We start from the raw sequence: 23,057 nt of genomic DNA, 5'->3' as shown, positions 1-23,057 counted from the left end.
AGTTTGGACACCAGTTTAGTATTTTCTTGCTCTACTTTTCTATTCCTCTTGCCATATGTTTATTCTTATTTATCATCTGCTTCCTTCGTTGTTCTTCTTAATGATGCATTCTTTATTTTATCTGTTCTTTTATATAGCCTTCAGAAGTACAGCACAAATATAGGTTATTTAATAAATTACAAAATATGTGTGTATATAATAATCTTCCATTGTGGTCTTAAATTGCGTGCGTTCGTAAATCATTCAGTTGAAATCACTTTCACTCTATGAAATATTAATTTTTAGCACCATATATGGTGTGGACGCATTCTGTGTCAATCGTGCGAACTCTTAATAATAAATATTGAATTATTTTCAGAGAAAATATATAATGAATGAAACCAGTAAATGCACCTTAATGTTTAAATATAATTTGAACAGATTTTCGCAGTTCACTGGATTTCTCTGGGATGCCATTATTAGATCCTAGTACCACATGTCAAAAAATAATCATGAAGATCGGTTCATAAACGACAAAGCGAACACATATTTAAAAAATATACGGTCGAGTTGAGAAACCTCCTTATGGATAATATTTATTGAAATGTGTGTATTGGATAAATCGAATTAATATTATTATTTATGTAAAGGAATTTACGTAAAAGTTTACATTTTCGTGGTCAAAAGAAACATTTTCTCTAAACTTTCTATGCACTGTTGTCACTTTCGATTTCAAATTCATAATGCAACACGCGCCTACGCACTCGACCACAAGATCACAACAGATTACCAGAGATAAGATACACTGATATGTATTCCGATTTCGTTTGTGGAATTGTTATTACTAAGCCTTTTACAAAAACATTTTATCTTCTTTAAAAACATATTGTTTCGTAAAATGCTGAAAATCAAAATATATTAATTACATTATGAAGACGGCTTGTATACAATATCTTGCCTGTACCAAATTTAAAGTGTCATTTGGGTATTTCTTTAAGTAGGAAAATATATAAAATGCCCTTAAGGAACAATAAAAAGTATTTAATGACACAGGAAAGGTCTTACGAATAATGTTATCAATGGAGCAGATGATAGCCACCACCTAAGAGATACTTGGACATATAGCAGTTAACTTAGGAATGGACTCTCGGTGAAAGTCTTCTCTTGGTACATCCCCCAATTGTTTAAAAAGAGAATATACTCCTCCCTCCAAGCTTTGGCTCGGCTAAAGCACATAAGCACCCAGCTTATGCGCTGTGATGACAGCCCTTTCTGAGCGTCCCGTAAGCTTGTCTGCAACCCTATCCTAATAGAAAAAACTATTAAACTTAGCGATTAAAGAGAGCGGCGGAAAGTTTCTTGCCAGTTCTTCTTGCCCGCTCTACGCCCTTGACTTGCGAACTGGTAGTAAATGTAAATTTACTATTAATTTAACTCGTTTGCTGACGTTCATAAGTATACTTGTTTACCTATATGAATAAAGTTATTTTGAGTTTGAGTAACAAGTTCCACAAAAACAATTAGCACATTCATTTACAAATGAAGTTTCCTAAAGATTTTATTAGGTTGTGTCGGGTTGAATTACGCACGAATATAATACTGGTAGGATATGTGGTTGGATCGATATCAAGGCTTTGTGGTGGTTGCGCGGTTTTCGGTATCGATTTTTTGACTACCCAATATCCAAGAAACTTTAAGGTTAAAGGAGTTAAAATGAGGTGACTTACATTACTTAAACTGAACTTGTGAATGTTGTTTTGATATATTAATATGTATATGAAACGTTTGGTAAAAGTTACGACGGCATGTTTAGAACAACAGTTGTATTGTCCAAAATCAAAGGTAAAAGTATACAGTACTTGATAACAACGCCATCGGTTTTTACGACCAAATATGAGTAGTCCCTTCGATGTCGTTATAATAGATTGTGACTGTAGTTTCAATATCGGTTGCTTTTGCTCAATGCATGAATTGAACACACGTGTCTCGAGTGATACATGAACACTTATATATTTTACGGAACAATTCTACTACTACCGGACACCGATTTTAGACAATTCCATGGTTTTTAATAATTAATTGAAAGTCAAACTTTTGAATTCATACATTTATACGTATATATATATTGTTGTTATGGCTTTTTACGATTGTTGATGCAAATTATGCTAATTCGTAGTAATAAAATGTAAATTATCACATTTTTGACGACAAAATCCCGAACATTAGGGAGTTGGGAACAGTTTGAGTCTTGAGTTACTTTTATTTATTCTCTGTACATTCATAACAAGCATTTAACCAAATGTCTCAAGCTGTGAGTCACACTGAATGCTTCTGAATTTTTAAATAAAAATTTGTTCAATAAATTCCCGACTTCCGCTTGGTGACCCCCTTTTGACATTTTGAGAGCGTGACCCAACCAGAAATTCGCATAATTACTTGCATTAAGTCAAAAATGAAGTCATTTTGGCGTTAATAATTCTTAAAACGTTAACCGATTAAAACGATCGGAAAATAATGAGACCCCATTAAATGGGCCAGGGGCACAACGGTCCAGTATCAACTGTAAAAACTGGTTGAATAAATTAATTCGACATGTGGAGATTATGAAGAATTTAAGGCTTATTTATAGGTAAGTAATAAAGGGTTTAGTTGTTTCGAATACAGTTGCGTTATATTGTAGGGTTCAAATTTCAATTATGATCTAATGCTATGACGCTATATTATGACGTTATAAAGTGTTATAAGATATAGTGATATCTATACATATTTTATGTGTTTGCAAATCAGAACAAACCAGTAAAATGTTTCCTGTGAGTTTACAAATGCAGCTACATTGCAGATCCCTACTGTGTTGCGCACTGGGGACTTGCGCATGGCCAACTGGCTCCGTCGTTTCTCTCGTCGTTTTCTCTTTTTATATATCTGTTTCATGGACATTTGTCAATCTAATAGGCAAGTAGTGGATGAGCCTCCTGTACCTGACACACGTTCTCGATTTTTTGGGTCTAAGGCAAGCCGCTTTCCTCATGATGTTTTTCCTTCATCTTTTAAACGAATGTTAAATAATATGCGCATATAGGAAGTCCAATGGTGCAGAGGCGGGGACCGAAGCTACGATATCAGGGATGAAAGTCTAACGCTGAAGTCACTCCTATTCTTGTTCGTAGCATTTAGTCTACATTATTTCGGCATACTATTTATCTAAGACATTCACTAAGGATTAAAAATACTGAACTATTAAAATTATGCAGCAGTGTTGGCCTAGTGCGTGCGGCTCTCATCCCTGAGGTCGTAGGTTTGATCCTCGGCTGTGCACCAATGGATTTTTTTTCTATGTGCGCATTTAACATCCGGTCGAACGGTGAAGGAAAACATCGTGAGGAAACCGGCATGCCTTAGACCCAAAAAGTCGACGGCGTGCGTCAGGCACAGAAGGCTGATCACCTACTTGCCTATTAGTTTAACAACTGATCATGAAACAGATACAGAAATCTGAGGCCAAGACCTAAAAAAGGTTGTAGCGCCATTGATTTATTTATTTATTATTGAAATTATGTACGAAATATTTTAGGTGCAATTTCAGAAGCACGGAAGTACCACATGAAATCTGTACCAAATTCCGCTAATTGCTTTACACAGAATGGGGTAACATTCTATGGAAATACGAATTTAGCAATGGTTTCAAGTACTCCTGCTAATTTCTCAGAACAAAGACCATACTGTTTTATTGACACGAAAACATTGTATCGGCATTGTAGTGAACGTTTACAAGTTTGTTTTGATGTAATGCTTTATCTAGACCATTGACTAGACTGTACAGATTTCAATAATGTACTTTATATTAAGATTATCGTATTACGTAATGGAGTAATGACAGCTTTAGGTAGAATAGAAGGTACGTAACAGGTGTCCATTTTGGCTTTAATTTCGTCTAGTTGTTTTGGTGAAATGGCAGCTTCTGGTAAACTTCAATAAATCAATCATGTTTTCTGAAAAGATGATGATTAATAGAAATATGTGATCTGGTTTTGAATGAATAGCTTTATGTTACATTTTAACATACTAATATTTATCTGCAACTGCAAATGACCAGCTGTCTTCAGCGTGTTACGATAGGAAAGGAGTTTAATGGAACATATAGCCCATAAATTGGAGAAGCTTGTGACAGGCAGAAGAAGGCCCGAGACGCTGAGGCCGATCCCCTACTCTCCGAAAGACCAAGTCGAAGGCCTTTCAGACCTTAGTATTATTAGTATTTAAGACTTTTTTTAAGGAACAGGAGCCAAACGGGCAGGAAGGCTCGCATTACCACATTACTCGGGTGTGTTGCGTTGTGTTGTGGCCTTTTAGGAATTGGTACGCTCTTTTCTTGAAAGACCTTAACTCGAAGTATTTCGAAAATGCTTCAGTAGGAAGCTGTTTCCACATGGGGGTAATGGAGAAAGATGTGCAACACCAACACCTTCAGTAATGAAGAACACGACTAAAGATGATATTTCATATGGTAATATTTATTTAATATTAATAGAGCAGTATTGGCCTAGTGGCTTCAGCGTGCTACTCTCATCCCTGAGGTTGTAGGTTCGATCCCCGGCTGTGCACCAATGGATTTTCTTTCTATGTGCGCATTTAACATTAGCTCGAAGGGTGAAGGAAAACATCGCGAGGAAACCGACTTGCCTTAGTCCCATAAAATCGCCGGCGTGCGTCAGGCACAAAAGGCTGATCACCTACTTCCTTATTCAATTTACCAATTAATCATGAAACAGATACAGAAATCTGAGGCCCAGACCTATAAATGTTGTAGCGCCATTGATATTTTCTAAATTATATTAATAGTAACTATATTATTATACTATTAATAGCGTGTGAATAAATCTATATCATATCACAATTATGTCCTCCAATAGATCTTTACTGTCATGACAATAGCCGGCTCACGCATAGCACTTAATCCCAATGTAACTGTGCCAAAGGAAATGCATTGAAGCGGACTCAATTGGGTGTTATTTCACTATCCTGCCTTTCAATGAATCAGTCAACGTTTTCCTCGATTGTGGGCGACATCTTCTATATTCGTTACGGTAAACATTATAAGCACCTTTTGTCCTGTACAAGATTAAACAATTACATGATAAACCGCTATTTTTTTATTTAAAGAACAAACAAACGGGCAGGAACATCTAATGTAAAGTGTTATGCCTAGACAAAGCTAGAAGGCAAGTCACACCAGCCGGCCTTTACAGAATCAGTTTAGATTTCCGCTGTCGATTTTTTGTTTCGTTGATATGGCCGGATATTAATATGAACTACACGGCTAGTCTATGAATTAAAATGCTAGTATTTGATCAGGATCCTTGATCTTTAACTAGCGATCAAGAACAATAGCGATCCCGATCCAATAATGAGACCAATTCTCATATCTATCTCGCAATTCCAAGCTTGCGACATCAGCACTACGGATATTGAAATAAGTACATCGCACTTGCATACAAACGCTGTCGATATTAGAAGTTAAAGAGTACGCTGGCTGACACATTTGTAAATATGTCGAACTTCAAAGAAATTGAATGGTTTGAGACCTCTTATAGCCATATTGATTGGGTCTCATTTTTGTTCTAGAATGTTGATAAATCTATGGCCACATTTCGTCATGTAAATAAATAGTTTCCAGTGCTATCAAACAATTTTTTGTGTTGGAAGCTTGGCATATTAGACGAGATTGTGACTTGTGATATGAATCAGAATTGGACCTATATTTATGAAGTTTGTTTATATAAACATAATCAACATGATCAGACATGACTATCGAGACACATATATATAATCGTACCGTTTTCGTCAATATTAATCGGAAGAGCAAGTGTTTATAGTGCACATAGGTCAAATGTATATTATTTTATGTCTAAATTATAATGGTGTGTGGTTCTGTTCCCTAAAAGGGGAGAAATGACTCGCCGTGACCAACGTGTGACCTTTCAACATATGGAGTGACAACGTTGTAGCTAATTAAATTGCTGTATTTATGGCATAAGTGAAAACTGAAAATACTTGAATATTAAAGTTAGACTATGATGTAGTTAACATATTATTATAGTATCTTGATGTTAATTAATTTTACAATTATTTATTCAAACTCAAAATAACTTAAACAAGGTAAACAAGTACACTTATGAACGTCAGAAAAGAAGTTAAATTAATCGTAAATTTACGTTTAATACGAGTTCGCAATTCAAGGGCGTAGAGTGGACAAGAAGCACGCTTTTTAATAGCTAAGTTTTGAGTCATACAAATTGTTTGAACTGGAGCAAATCAATCCCAAGGATTAGGTGTCATTTATAGTTTGCCAAGGCTCGGCATCCTGATACATTGGTACAAGACAAAAATACAACATTTAATCCGACAAGCACTTATAGGCAAATAACAAAAACTTAAACTAATCTAAACTAAAAACTAAAGGACAATTCATTTCAAAGTAGGATATACAGATCTAGCTCGTTTATTATAATGCTCACTCTGGATATCGGTGAGTGTTAGGGAATTATAGTTGAGAAAATCAAGAATTATTTGAGTCTTCAATTTGATTGAAAATACGTGCGTATAGAATGACACTAATAATTTTACTGCTAAAGAGTATTGGACTGTATACATTTTAATATATTTGAGCATTCCGCTGACCAAAGGACGCAATCCTTTTAAAGAAATAGCATGAAATAAAATATAAATACTACAAAATTGCAGGCTATAGTTCAATACAAATATTTTATACAAGACACAAAATACATCAGACATTATATTTATTTATTTTATTGATTTATACTTTGTTACCGTAATATACATAATTGTACATACAAAAACATAAAAAGTAAGTAGGTTACATAAGTCATTAGGCTATAGGCGGCCTTATCAAACAAGCGATTTCTTCCAGGCAAACAGGCAACTAATATGGGACAATATATATGTGACAAATATTTAAATGGATTGGTGTATATAAAAATACGACTAACCGGCCATCGTTATATGTTTGGATATTTACACAACAACTCACTTGTTAGTCTATTAATAGTACATAATGTGTAGTATAGTAAGGTACAAAAAAACGCTCCTAGAAAAAGTATCTAACACAGTATATAGTAATTTTTAAAACACACAGGTAAGTATTACATACCTTGTATATTTTATTATTTCCAAATATGGTTTTGATGAACAAAAAAGTAAGTTGATATATAAATTGACTTTTCTCACTTTAAATGTCTAATGAATATTTATCATAATAAATTACCAAGACCCAAAAGCAAATTATTTAGCTTCCATAATTTTTGATTTGATTTATAATACCCGTCACATTATCGGGATAGACATGTTGTCCACAAAATAAATTTTGGCCAAAAAATACATTACATAATTATACATCATAATATATTGCATAAGAATATTATTTAAATATTGTATATTCGTGTGTTGGAAATACATATTAATTTATTGAGGAATAAGTGATGTTGTGGTAATAATAATAATAATTTATTGCAAGAATATGGTACAAAAAGGTGGTACATAGTAAGTTCGCATATTCTGCCACACACAATGTCGCGCAAATTTGTCTTTAAAGGAGTTTTACATTTTACATTATTAGTCATATGAATTGTACAATTCTTATATTATTTGTATCGTACATCAAATTTTATTAAATTTATATCAAGTACAGTGTTTCACGCAAATAATCATTAATTAAATTATAATTTTTTTCCAAAGGTAATACACCAAGTATGTAAATAATTAATATATATATGTAACAAATTATATGGGTCGCTAATTGTAATATGTATGGTGTGTGGAGGTCGTTTTATCTGTAGCGAAATTACAGTATTTAAATTAGAATCCGACACCGGCATTTTTAAATTATCTATGATGACTATTAAGAGTCCATAATTATGAAGGAACTCATTTTACAATGCCTTAATCACAAGTTATGTAATTTTATTTAAGGTTCATGTAATAAACACAGTCGTTAAAAACCCGTTGATATTATCAGTAAGCATATTGTGAGTTATCAAGTTTTGAATAACTCATTACTTGGTAAGCTATTAATATAATGTTTGAGTTCATTAACGTCAAAGTAATAAGTGAAATCGGAAGTTTTTCTTCAATTGTATTGTCGATTTGCATATTCTCATTCCAATTGGTTTTTGTTTCTTGTGGTTTTTCTTTTCACAGGTTGTTTTGTTTATGAATTCCCAAGAGTTTGTTTACATTGATTTTACTACACTGATGACTTGTTGGTACAAATTTTCTGGGAATTTAATTGTTTTTGACATGATTGATATAAGTTTTCTCTATGTTTATTGAATTTCGCTATGTTTTACAACCAGTTTTTATCCAGTAATAATTATTTATTGGATGCACCTGATTACCAATCTTTAATGTTGAATCTATGTTTTTTTAATTGTTTATTTTGTCTCCATGCCCCATAGTCATCATCATCATCATCCTGATTTTTTGGCCCATTCCTGGACATAAGCCTCCATTTTCCAGTACGCCCTGTACTGGCCGGTCTTCATACATTGGGAGCTAACCGCCTGGACGGTGTCGTTTGTCCACCTAGTCGATGGGCAGCCGCGATGTTTTGCCGAGGTCTCCATTCTGCCTGCCACTTAAATGTTGCGACAACCCTTACTACGTCGACCCATAGTCACGTACCGTCACATTTATATCATCGTAAGACCTTGTACTAATGCTTAAACACCTTATCAGAATAATACGTGGTATTAAAATGTTAATATGTAGGCGTGGTGGAACAGAGGTCGAACATACGAAATAATGGTTATTTAATTATAACTCTAGTTTATTCAAGGCCAAGTTTTGTAAAGAACAAAGTCGAGATAATTGAACATACAACTATGTGTTTATACCACCTAAGTATGCTCAATTAAAGCGTGTACCACTGTCATATCACGGTGGCTTAGTGGTTAAGGCATCGCGGGAAAAATATAATTTTAAATTAAACGAAGGTGCTAAATGCATGATATACTTCAACTACTGGAAATCAAAAGATTTAGTCAAGTATATACATTATACATATTACATTTTTAATATACGAGCCTACGGGAAGTCATCAATCCCAATTTAGTGGGTGTGTTGCCGGCCTTTGAGAGAGAAGTACACTCTAAGTTTGAATAGTTGGGGGTCTTATCTTTCAGTGAAGAGCACCGTAAGGTGGGGACTTTGGACTTTCAGCCATCGAGTTGATACAATTTTGCATTGATACGGCAAGTACGGTGTTAAACGAGGCAAAAGGGTTCAACTCAAACAATTCTTCAGAACACTCACCATAGTATACTTTGTAGTAAACGCAAAGAGACGTAATGTGTCTGCGTAGAGAGAGAGAGAATTATAACACGATTTAAATTTTATTAAGTTATTATTAATTGTAAACTGTCAATATGTGCGTAATGCACTTGTTTAATTAATTTTAATCTTTATTTTATCTGTTTCCTACTAATGAGTTATTTATTAATTACTAGTGAATTCCTTAGCATGCAATTTGTATAACACAGTATTCCTTTTCATTACGATAGCCTTTCCCGTATGAGTTTATAGTTTAAAAAATTAACTCAAAATACGCATAGCAAGCTTTGGCATTGGGCGTGTTCCTTCCCCGCATGCATTTCATAGATAAATTTAAGTTTTTAACAAATCTGAATATATTAGGAACGTTTCTCGGCAGTTGACATGGAAATGTTGAGAAATCGTCAAGTAGTAAACTGTTATCTTTGACCCAGTGAGATAAACCTAACAAACAACCGCGGTTTGCTTAATGCACTTTGCATTATCTAATTTAGGAGTGTTATATAGCGTTGCTTGTGGCTAAGCTTTGATTTTTGGGTTAAAACACAGCAGAATTGAGACAGTGATGTTTTTTAATTAGCCTTTTTATACTGTATTAATTGACATCTAAGATTTACTTATGTATTTTGATAAATGTGTTAGCTGTTTGTTGTGAATTTGTTAAGTCTTCTAAAAACGTTTGGGAGATATTTTGCTATCGAATCATAAAACTCGTTTGAATTTTAGTATTGTTAAGTTTCAACAGCGAATCGTTCATGAAACAAAAAACTACGTAAACGTACAAAAACTTGTAGCTTTTCCATTGATTTTTCAAGAATAATAGATCAAAAACAAGCGTTTGTGATTAAATTAACTAAATCCTGAATATTACGAGCATATTATCTTTATTTGAATGCTGGTAAATTAACGTATTGATTGATATTGATATTGACACTAATAAAACACACTTTGCATTTATTAACATAAATTATAATTGAAATAGAACCTTAAAATTTTTGATGTTTAAATAAAAACATAGCGAGAGTGAAACTGTATCATTGTGCAGACTAGTTAAAAAAAATGTTTTTTAAAATATTATTACTAGTTTTAGAATATTGTATATACTGCATATTTGTGTGTTGGGAATTAATAATAGTATGCTTGTGTTTCGGAACATAAGGGCAAAATCAAGTTAAACGACTTTCGTTAAACGAACTTTTCGGATTGGAACATAGAAAGTGGTTTTGCATAATAAAGTTGTAAGTCCTTCCCAGGACAAAGCGAAATAAAGACTATTGAACTGTTTATAGCCTAAGTATTCGCATGAATCTAAATAAGTTATTTATCTTTTATATTTAATCGTATTTTACGTGACATTAAAAAAGGCAGTTTTATGTAACAAAAATAATTTATATAATTAAAAATGTTTATTTATTGTATTTTTTTTAATAAAAATGTTAGGAAATTATTGACTAAAAAGTATTCCGATACCGGGAATCGAACCCGAGCCTCCTGGGTGAGAGCCAGGTATCCTAGCCACTAGACCATATCGGATGTTGTCTGTTTCCCTAAAGTGTTGCATATTGTTCAGGAGTTTTGTTTGTAATTCTTTACTTTTTTTACTTTATACAGTTAAAATAATTCAACAAAGTTGCCAAATGGTAGCAGTTTCAACGCTATAAAACAAATCGTACTTTTCGCTACGTCCACTATTTCGAGTTATTGTCTTTGAGACAATCATCCCAATGATGGCCCTAGGTGAGGTTCCAGTTTCACAAAAGACTTGTCAATTGAGCCCTTTAAACTGCTCGTGTTTAGCTGTGCACGTTCAGAGCCATTGATTCCATTATTTCATTTTGGAGGTAATATGTTTGAAGTAATTTATAGAAAACGTTACCAAAGGACAAATATATTAAAGGTCGTTATATAATCTCCAAAACAGGTCGTTACAGCCCACCGCAGATGACATCACGCAGGAAGCTGTATTATTCGCATTTGTCCTGAATTGCAAAATCCATTAGGGTTAGAACGCTTATTTAGTTTTATTTGAATGTTTTTTTTACCCGTTCTTAAAATGGAGGGAGGGTATATACTCGACAAGTATTTTATTGTGTAGTTTTTTTCCCAATAAGTGATGGATAATTGATATGGTTGAAAATACGTCACATTTGTATCTGAATCAACGTGAGACAAGGCCTATCAGCTGATTATGTTAGTATGGTAACTATAATATTTGTATGTATTATTAACCTGCCATAAGAGATTCAATTTCTTATCGTCAACATTAGTTTGTCATTGCTTTCTTGTCTTGCGAATTTGTACATAAACCACATAAAATTAAAACAATTAAGCATTATTTATTAAAATTTTGTTACATTACAAATAATAACATTCAACGAGCGGACGCTTTTGCTAACATGCGATCTCGTCTAGGCAACCCTAGTAAGGAAAACAAACGTTAAACAAATATACCATGGCTTGACTAAGGAATACTTTGATGCACAAATTAAGCACAAATAAAAACTATGTACTATAAATAATGCGTCCCATACGATTCATATTTTCTACTTTGTTTCGTCAGCAACGATAAGAGAAGTATTTTCTGTTATGGTTTATGGGGGCATTAAGATAAGCGATAGTGCCTGTATGCTAATTATTCAAGTCATACGTGAATCTCTGATAAGAAAAATTCATAATACGGAGAAAGTGTTCGATGTCCAGTAATGGGGCATGTAGCAGATACATTTCTGTGTACTGTCAATGTTTTTAGGAAAGTCGTAAACAGTAACATCTCCTGACATCGAACACGGTACATGGCATGGTTTATATCCTGTATGCATTAAACATGTACGGAGGAATTAACTACAGAGAGTAAAACTATTTAACAGCACGAGAATGACGAAGTATTGAAAGAATCCATTCCATTCGGTCCAGACGTTTAAGATAACATTATATATATATATATATATATATATAAATATATATAAATATAAAGATATATTAGTTATATTAGTTATATATATGCTTAAAAAATAACATAAACCCATGTATTGGTGTCAAAATCTCTTTAAGAAAAGTTTTTTTGGAGCATAAAATATCAAGAAATCAATGCTAAAGTATACCATATCTTCATGTTAACAAACAATGCTTATACTGAAGAAAAATGCATAGGTATTTTAAAAATATATCAGTCCCAGACAACGTGTGTATTTTTCTACGCAAATTCACGAATCACCTTGTAAATATAAATTTATTTGGAAGAGGAAATAGCGAATAAGATAGAGTTATGTATTTAATCGTCGGCGACTAATACAATGATATAAAATGCTCAAATCATGTCGCGATCTTTTGAAGTTCTCTGGCATTTTGCCAGATTTTGTAAAAAATACACAAAACTTTAAAAAAGTATTTGGTAACTGTCTAAGTCCATATATTTTTTTGATCATAAAAAAGATAGTATAAATTTAAAATTAAGAATGCTAAGAAAATCCCTTTCAAATATTTTTTTTTCGGTAATTTTAAGCAATGTTAAAAAGTAAAAGTATGTTAGTCAAATCACACCGGGCTGACACTTCATTTAAGAGGCAGCCGGGGGAGGAATTACCATTTAAAATACGGCAACTTAACGCACTCAAGAGGCTTCCAGGGCCTCTTATGGGCCTCGCTATTTTGACGGGAAAATGATGACAACAACGATTAAGTCTGTGTAAATGTAGTCATCTATGTATGTTGTATCTATTACGGAAATGTACTGCTTGTCCTGACCCTCACCTAGCATAGGATGTTTATATCAATCTTCAGTTAATACATTTACTTTAAGCAAACAAACAAGTACAGTCCATCAAATGTTTATCCTCGTTAATTCACCACAGCAACATGCCAAGAATACACAAATTGAAATCCCACCTGCGTGTGCGTTCATAGTATAAACAGAAATCACGTGTAAATGAAATATTATTTAAAAACTTACATTCTTTCTTAAAATACAATGGATGATTTGAACGATGGTTTATGACCAATAAAGCAGACGCAGCTGTTGTGTAAGAATAAACTAAAGGAAGAATTTGGGCCGAAATATGCGTTTACGAATCAGTCATACAAGTGTAATAACGTTTTAGGAGAACGTAAGGAAATATTAATGTATAAAGATAGTGTAGTTGTCAATTTATAAAATATTTTAAAGACTATTTCAAGAGCGTCTTGAAAGTGCCAAGTAAATCTGTAAACAGTGCTTTGTTTGTCCTTTATCCAACAAGAGATAAACCATTACGCAAACATTCCCCAAGAACGCTCTTTTTTTGAAGGACCCATACTGAAAGTTTCCATAAAGAACGCTGTTGTGGAACGCCAGGCGTTGAGGTGATTGAGTTTCACATTCTCCACGACGTCCGATGATTTAATTAGAACAATAATGTATCGTAAAATAAAATAACTAGATGTGTGTATTTTTTAATAGAACATGATTTTTATATTTTATGTAATTTATGCGAAATGTTTGAGAATACCGCGGATGACGCAGCTTTTTTATTTCCTGAAAAATATAACAGTCACGTCATTGTTATACAGACTCGTAATTCATGTAACAAAACGTTGCTACGAGAATTTGTTGAAATTAGTTTCTGGCTTAGAAATTCTGGTGAATTATGTGTGGATTTTCCGTTGCTACTTTATAGGAGTTTTGTAGAAAGCTTATGGATATCAAGCATGAATTAAGTGTTTTTTTAGACCATATCTGTTTGTGCGTAAGATAAAAGATGCTACATGGTTTTATTGTGTATGCTATTGCTTGAGGCTTGCCCGGTAGCAAAACATTTTTTTAATACTATCTTGTCCCAACAGCCTACATTGACAAGATAGCAACACACGAAACTCAAACATAACACATTAGTTTACTACTATAGGCACTAATATATTTTTATCTCTAGAATAGAACGCTTAAATGCACTTCACAAACGCAAATAAACGGGCAGCTGAACCCTGGATTATATAATCATTTTCAATTAGAATAATAAATTAAGGAAATTTCAACATTTAACTGAAAGCGTATTAAATATCAATTAATGCGTAACACTGGCATACAGGTGTAATTACTAAGCTGAGATCCGACTCATTACATTTTAGATGTCACACGGCCAGATATTGAGACGTTAGTGTTGATGCCAAATCAGTCCCAGATTCAGGTCGTACTGAATTTTATCCATTCATCTCCGCTATATTCTAGCTTTTGTAATATCCTATGTTCTGTGAGTATTGTTCTTTTAAAGTACACTAAGTGTACTTGTATTAGCAAATTTGTACATTATTTTTTTAAATCATCAAAATTACTGACCTGACTGACTTAGGTTCCTTCTCCGTACAAATTCTTAACGGCCGGCTACGCATTCGCAAGCCCTCTGGCATTGAGAGAGTCCATGACCCACCTGTCCGTTTGCCCCTGTTCTATAATATATTGGAGACTAGATTGTTAGAAACTGATTGTTAAATAAATTTAGGTTATGAGATGTAGATTTTGAAAAAAATCCGTAACAGAATTTAATGAAACATAAATATATACATTTTCCTCTTCCTTCGTAGCTCTCTGACATACGAAATTCAGCCGTATCATAAACAACAGTACAAGTATGTATTTAGCAAATGTGTTATTTAAAAATGCTTGTTTCTGCGCCCACGTCGCCCATGTGTCAAACATTCGTCCGATGGTCGGAACACCTGTTAACGTGGGTAGCATTGTCAGGGCCAAATAACTTATGTAGGTTTCATAATTGGTCAATTTAATGCTGTTAGAAGATTAACAGATGCCCTTATGTGTTGGGTGATGAAATATCTTCAAAGGAATTAATGGAAGCTATTTTTCCATTTGTTTGTACGTTTCCCAATCGATTGCGATACAAATTTGTTTGAAAGTGAAGTAATCCACTAAAGTACATTACTGAGAATATGATTGACCTACCTATAAGCTCATGAACTAGGTCTATATATTATTAAGCCATTTTTTCGTGTTCTATTGTAATAATATGGGTTTCGTACGTAGTCTTAAATACACGAGAAGCTCATAGTATTTATGTCCAACATCCAAATGTACAGTATAACAATATTCTTAAACTATTGTAGGTAGGATAAAACTATGTAGTAATAATTGAGATTATTCAAACAAAATTTAAAAAGTTTGTTTCCTGTGGCAGTTCCGCGTTTGCAATACTTATTTGTTAAGCGAAAAAAGCCCCAGCTCTGGTGTTAAATCAATTAAAATGACTAGTTGCCAAATTATGGCGACAGTTGTAGAAAATTATACGAGGAAAAATGTGAGACTAGTGATTCAAACGCAGACGCCGTGACATGCTTCCGGTTGAGACCTGGTGGATTAACTTTGGCATAGCACGCGTCGTGCAAATTTCTACGACCCCTGTCTGTTTCAATTTATAAATAATCCCAAATGGCCAGTGGTCGCGACGTTGCGGCAGACCGCGGACGGCGCGGGCGCTCGTCCCAAAACGTTCCCTTCGGGAATGAAGATAACTTATCACGACCGCGGCTGAGGTCGAAACGACCTTTCGAAAATCGCGGGTGTGAATGTGACCTTTAAGTGCTTAAGGCTTGTGTTTGAGGAAAATGATAATTTAATTGTTAAGAGTTTTGAAAGAGTGGTGTTCATCTGGCTAAGGTTCTCGGTTCTCATTTGTTGAGGAATGGCTGACAGTGAAATTTTCTGATGTGATTAACGATGCGATGTCACGACTCTTTCAACTTGTGATGAACTTTATTTCTTTTTGAATCGACGACCTTTGGACTTTGTATTCAATTTCATGTCATTCGTATGAATTGAGACGGATGAATGCATTAGGATATCTAATTTTATCTCACTTTAGTTCCTTGGGAAAAGGACTCTTCCACGCGTCTCCATAAATACATCGAGACAGTCAAGTATGTAATGCAACGGTCTATGTTCTCGGAATGTCTTCCGTAAAACAAAATGATTAAGGCCTTTGACAAAGTAACAATAATTTCGAGTACGACAATTAACTTGCACAAAAAGGTCCAAAATTTGAACAATATGATTCGTTACAACAATACATTTACGTAGTGTAATATATTGTTTTTATGTGACCTTGTTAGCGAATATTCCCATCAATCATAATTACAAAACGTAATGTTCACGCTCAGTGTTGGCATTAAAATATGATTCAAGTAAAACTTTTGTCGTTTCGATGAATACATTTTAAGATTTATTCGACATCCGCGTGTCTGAATAGCAAATCACTATTACATTCTGCTGCTCTGTGTCATGTATTTGAATATAATTAGTAGTAATAGGATTTGTTCTATATTCTTTATCTGTTGGTAAAATAAATATACATACTGTGTGTTTTTCTATCCCGTAAAAAATCCAATCGTTGGATGGTTAGTATAAACTTTTGTTGTGTAACATTGAATGCAATAAAACTTCCTTCATGGTAATTCTATTATTAATAGCATCAAGTAGCGTTATCGTCGCTTGTATCACAGATTTTATCACAATACATTCTTTAACTGTACGAGAAGTGCATTCCTTACGATCATTATGTACTGTAATTGCTAACATATGGCCTCATTTGGCCGCACTAATATCAAAAGCCTGGAGATTTTTGGGTTTGATTGTAGAGGAAAGGTTTATGTTCTTTTAAAATCATGAACAGTTTTAGCCATTGCTAGATATCACGCCATTGATAGGGTTACGTCGATGTCTTTACATGCCTAAGAACACAGACGAAGGCTTGCCGAAGACATGTGCAATGGAGGAAGTTTTGCAATATCAACACGACATTTCATAAATGACGGTCTCGAGTAAAGAATTAACTTGAAGGAAATGTCCGCAAACCGATGTAGTAATGTCCCATTCCCGATAGCGTGTGTATAATATATAGTTACGCAAAACTGATTGATGATAACGATCGAACTTCTTACCGTTACTTCAATTTGGCCACCGTCTTGTTCGTTTCAAGGTTCGTTCACCTTCAGTTTATAAAGACATTTCTAGCGTTTGTTACGCCAGGGTTCTGTTCCCTTCTATGAATCTGCTCATGAATAGGCAAATTTTATTATATTATATTCCGTAAACACAAAATGGTACTTGACAATACATTTTTTACGTTAGTTGCACGAGGTTTCGAGTACTTTACGACAGTACGAGGTCAACACGAAACTTGTGTCTTGAAGCGATTAGAAATCGTGATTTTTCTTTTATTATTGATAAAAAAATCCGTGTGACTGAACCAACCAAACTTACTGGATCACGAATGTGTATCACCGGAACCCACAGTATATAGTCTTCGTTCGTTGCTATATGAGATTCGTTTTACATTTGTTTATATTCGTGTTTTTCTGATTGATTACTTGATGTCCGCTATACCTGTGTTGAACATGTGGAATCCATCTGTTAACAATCACATACATCTGCATACTTGCATCTTCTTGCATCTTGTGCATCTTGGAGAGCACCTTATTTACTATTTGTATTGTGAAAACACTTATTGGGGTAGAAAAGTGTGATATAATATTTATAATTTTATTCGAACTCAATATTTATTTAATACAATTTAGCTGTTAAAGAAATCCTGTCCCTGATTTTGGTTAATCTAAGCTATTTATTTGAGCCTTACTATCGCCTATGCTACTGATATACTATAGGTTTTACACACTTTATTAAACACATACAAAAAGGCTGAGTGTAACAGGTAGCCCAGATATTTTACAGGCTAAGAGATTTACAAAAAACAGACATATTTTGTATTATTTTTAGACACTTGGCGATTATTAATATGATGTAAATTAAGTTGTTATTAAATTGAATGCTTCAGTCAGATGAACACTTCGCATTATTTCATAATAATGAAGTAATGATGTTCAGTGTGTGATAAATATTTATTGAGTGTGTAAGTGTGTGCTCGTCAAAATGATGCAAGGATTGTTGGATTCTCTTTACAAAATCTACTGGGGTAAGTCAAGTGATGAATCTTAATTATTAGTATTGATAAAAATCAGCGTAACTGCTTCGTTTTAAGTAAATTCTTCTGTCTTTTTTTCTTGTAAACACAATTTAATAGAAAGAGACGAAAGCACAGAAAGGAGTGAAATGGGACTGAGGTCAAGATTTAGTTTTAGCGGCGTAAGCTTTTTGTCTTTGTCTAAATAACCGCAACAAAACATTTCTAACTAGAAATCTATTAGGAATTGTGCACCTATCATATATAGTGGATTGTTCGATTATATATAATACTAGCTGCCCCCGCGAACTATGTTTCTCCTTAATGTGGTTTTAGTCAGCCTTAATACCGTGACACGAACAACGCCACGACAGTGCCATGTATTGATTACTTACTCAATCCAGTCGAAAAGTATCGACATATGTTAGAATCTTTTGGAGTTAACAGATAATTGTAACTGACAATTAATTATAGACAAATAATTTGCAATAAAATAAAATTGCGACTATAATTAAAGATCTACGCCTAATTAAAAAAAGATAAAGATAAAGACCTATCTCTTAAGTTGGACCAGACTGCTCATGGTGTGCCAATTTAATTTAAAATTGGTTAAGTAGTTTAGGAGTCCATCGCGGACAAACATCGTGACAGGAGATTTATATATATTAAGATTGAACAAAGTATATGTAGGTATAAAAATCAATGATATAATTGTAATTAATGTAGAGAGAAATCACTGCGAGCCTTCTGCCACGGTATCCCTTAATATCAGGTGGTCAGTCGCCCATTTGTGCCCGGTTCTAAAAAAAATAAACATTGGTTTTACGTTGCACTTAAAATTACGTCATACTATATTGAGGCGTATCTTTTGTTCGTTTCATCTCGATACGTCAACGTCAAGTCGAATTATCGGCATTTGAAACTGCAAAAAAAACAATTTCGTATGCTCTCACGAAAATCTTCTACATATAATTTTATAGATGTCTGAAATATTTTGTAGATTGTTTATGAGTAATAAATTAAAAATAATTAGATTCGCTGGGCGGTGCCTCGGTGAATCAGCGAACTCGTAATTTGATGTTTTGTATCGGGTTTTTTGCTGACGCTATCGTATGTTTAGATCATATATCATGTTTGCAAATTGGTACTGTGATATAATTTATGTCTTAAATAATAAATTGTTCATTACGGTATTAATGTTTGAGAGCAATGGCTTGGGAAGTCGTATGTTCGATCCCGGCTGTGCACCAATGGATTTTCTATGTGTACATTTAATACTTGGTAAAATATTTTGAAATATTTTTTTGATACCAAAGTTGGTAGCGTGGGTTTTTATTATTAAAAATTGTTGTCCCACTGAAATTGTCATTTTGAAATTGACTATCATGTAAATGATAAGACTGTTATATTTAAAAGTACTTTTACTTTAAACACTATTTCCAGCTTACTTATAAAAATATTACTTATAACTTCGACAACTAGAAATTTCCAGATTAGCCGTCTGTGATAGCAAAACTGTATTTACCAACATATATATATTTTTTTTAATTAATTACCGAATTTTATAATAATGTTCAAACAAATAACAAGGAATTGAGATAAATCTTTATTAAAACAACGTTAAACAAAACACGTCTCATTTTATTCGATATAAATAATCTCAACGGTAACTAATGTTAGTCTTTGAATTATAATATTAATTCATAATAGCCGATAAAATCTCCCTGTCTACGCTAATTGCTAAGTACAATGGCTGGCAGTACGGCCTTGCTGTGTACTCACGAACTTGCACACCTGTAACGGGACTGACTATTTCCTAATCCATTGTTAGTCGTGATATATAGATAATACCACCGGAATTTATACATATTAAATTCGAATATTATTCTGAAATTAAGAAGTAAAGTAGTAAGTAGTCTTGCCATTTTACATTATGAGATTAAGGAATTGATGGATAATTTAAAAAGATTTCGTAATGACTTAATAAAGCATTTTCAGTTTTGAAAATAAGCGTTTAATAATCAGTTTACAATAATTCAAAGCCAAGAACCAATATCCAACAGTGGTCATGTTATAGACTTTGTTAAATAGTGTTTGTTGTGCTTTAAGAAATTTGTTTATAGTTCTCAATAAGTACCGAAGTATAAAGTTGGAAAATTTGATGAAATTTTGCCGATTTACCTTGTACTCTATACATTATCTTTTGCAATAAGTAAACAAACAATTCCTATATTTATCATACGCTATATTCAGATGTTTTGATAAACATTTGAATCCAATTTTGTATTTTATACAAACCTTACATTGTAGAAAATGTTTGTAAATTTATGTTGAACTTTTAATAATTGTTCTTATTTGTATGTGCTTTGCGTTTATAATATGTGCATTATGTTTTTCTTTCGATACTATAACTTAATTTTTTATAAATTTGCGATATTTTTTTAAAAATAAGTGTTGTTTGATGATTTGCTATTTTAAAAGAGTACCGAAAGTTTTGTTACGCCGGCTTTTTCTCTCGGCCTACACCCTCTGTCTTCTTTGCCAATGAGCAGAGATATCTACCTACTCAAATTTAATGACGTGGAATAAGTGATACTTGTATCTTATGTTCCATAATAAACATATTTTTTTATTTTGGTGCAGTAGAACAGAGTTGACCTAGTGCAGTCAGTGTACCGCCAGATTGCGGAGGAGATGGCCATTATAGAGGGGTGGTGTGCGCCCACTAGTGTTGTGGATGTGGATGAAGGAGCTGGCGAACTGGGTCTGAGTCTCCGAAGGGTGTCGAATGCGGCAATGCCCAAATGGAGGCCGCCGAAGGGGAGGAGAGCGGTCTACTGGTGGACGTCGGAGATTGGCAATCTCCGTGGCGCATGTAGCGAGGCCAGAAGGGCCTACTACAGGAGTCAGAGGAGTAGGAGAGATGGTCCCGATGTCACGGAGGGCCTTCGCTGTATCTATAATGATCGCAAGAGGGCTCTCCGGGGCGCTATCTGTGAGGCAAACGAAAGGGCCCATCAGGAGGTGCTCCGGGGACTGAATGATGATCCGTGGGGGCGACCCTACCGATCAGCTCGTAAAAGGCTGAAAGCTGCGGGAATGCCTCTTGTGGAGAGTCTGGAGCCGGCCTTTCTGGACAGAGTGGTGGCGGACCTGTTTCCTTTGCCTCCCGACATTGTCCCTTTTGGTGTGGTCAGAGAGGCACTTTAGTTTTTCGAGGTCCCACTGTATCTGCGCCAAATAGTGGGGGACTATTTTGCGGAAAGATGGATCGTGTACTCCAACATGGAGGGCACGATCTCCTACCACCCTGTGCGGTGTGGGGTTCCTCAAGGCTCAGTCCTTGGGCCGCTTCTGTGGGACATGGCCTACGATTGGGTGTTGAGGGGCGCGCTTCTTCCGGGATTGCGTGTCTTCTGCTATGCAGACGACACCCTCGTAGTGGCCCACGGGGCAAGTTATGAGGAGGTGGCTCGACTCGCAACGGTCGGCACCTCCCTTGTTGTGAGACCGATAAGGGCCCTGGGCCTTAGGGTGTCTCTTGAAAAAACGGACGCCCTATTGTTCCATGGCCCTAGGAATGGTCCACCTCCTGGGGCGGTCTTGATGGTGGAAGGAGTGGGGGTTCCGGTGGCGTCCAAGATGAAGTACCTTGGTCTCGTCTTGGATGGCCGCTGGAACTTCGAGGTCCACTTTGAAGCTCTCGGGGGGAAGGTTGTAGGGGCGGCGGGGGCGCTTGCAAGGCTATTGCCGAATATTGGGGGCCCTAAGCAGAGTGTGCGGAGGCTGTACTGCGGAATCATACGCAGTATGGCATTGTATGGGGCCCCTGTATGGGATGATAGGCTGAGGGCGAGGAACCGCACCCTACTCAGGAGGCCACAGCGAGTGATGGCGGTTCGGGCGGCTCGATGCTACCGGACCGTCTCGTTCGAGGCGGCGTGCCTGTTGGCGGGGACTCCCCCCTGGGAGTTAGAGGCGTTGGCCCTAGGCGACCTGTATCGTCTCAAGTGTGAGACTAGGGCAGGTGGCCGATGGGCTGAACTGGTCGGACCGGCAAGGAGGCAAGCCAGGGAGGCCGCCTTTAATAGATGGGCCCATGATCTGGCTATGCCTAGGGCGGGAGTACGCACCGTGGAGGCGATTCGCTCATGCTTACGGGAATGGGTGAATCGCCCGAGTGGAGGTGTGTCCTTTCGGATGGCGCAGATACTGTCTGGGCATGGGTGCTTTGGGCGGTATCTGCACAAGGTGGCGAGGCGGGAAACCCTTCCCATCTGCCACCATTGTGGTGCCCCAGAGGACACGGCGGAGCACACCCTGGCCGATTGTGCCACTTGGTCGAGGCAACGCCATGACCTAGTGTCGGTCGTCGGGACGGACCTCTCGCTTCCGAGCGTTGTTGCAGCAATGCTTGGTAGCCAAGAGGCATGGCGTGCGGTGGCCTTCTTCTGTGAGCGTGTCCTGCTGCAGAAGGAGGCTTCCGAGCGTCAGCGGGAGGTGCGTGGCGATGGCGGCGAGGCGGGGGTGCGGGGGCAAGACGCGAGGAGCGTTTGCCCAACAGTATCCCCCTGCGCCGTCGCTGAGCCCGTATGCAGTCATATTCGCCTGAGTTCCCTGAGTTGAATGCCTAGTGCGACCCCCGGGGGACTCAATGCGGTGCCAGACGTCATTCATTCAGAATGAATGTATCCGGCATAGCAGGCGATATGGAGGGCTCAGGAGGAAAAAAGTGCAGTAGTGTGCGACTCTCATCCTTTAGGTCGTCGCCTCTATTTCCGGCTGGGCACCATT

The 23,057-nt window shown here is 35.8% G+C and overlaps 1 protein-coding gene and 1 non-coding gene across 11 annotated transcripts in view; one reads left to right on the top strand and one right to left on the bottom strand.

The window, feature by feature from the left end:
- Nucleotides 1-23,057, top strand: part of LOC123707975 (rho GTPase-activating protein 21) — a 311,024-nt gene that overhangs the window by 11,894 nt on the left and 276,073 nt on the right. For 5 of the 10 annotated variants that reach the window (XM_045658354.1, XM_045658358.1, XM_045658356.1 and 2 more), the window contains exons 1-2: nucleotides 15,760-16,224; nucleotides 18,035-18,275. The exons of 1 other annotated variant lie outside the window; for it this stretch is intronic. In XM_045658354.1, the coding sequence (XP_045514310.1) occupies nucleotides 18,233-18,275 (43 nt within the window). In that variant the 5' untranslated portion in view covers nucleotides 15,760-16,224; nucleotides 18,035-18,232. Of the gene's footprint in view, nucleotides 1-15,756; nucleotides 16,225-18,034; nucleotides 18,276-23,057 lie in introns of those variants that run through there. 4 more of the 10 variants (XM_045658350.1, XM_045658353.1, XM_045658352.1 and 1 more) reach the window with 4 other exon arrangements.
- On the bottom strand, nucleotides 10,786-10,857 carry Trnae-cuc. Its single transcript has one exon. It is a non-coding gene; the product is annotated as a tRNA-Glu (tRNA).

The sequence above is a fragment of the Pieris brassicae genome, chromosome 4 (assembly GCF_905147105.1).
Source record: "Pieris brassicae chromosome 4, ilPieBrab1.1, whole genome shotgun sequence".
Taxonomy (NCBI): Eukaryota; Metazoa; Arthropoda; class Insecta; order Lepidoptera; family Pieridae; genus Pieris; species Pieris brassicae.
This window is presented reverse-complemented; position numbering and strand designations above follow the sequence as displayed.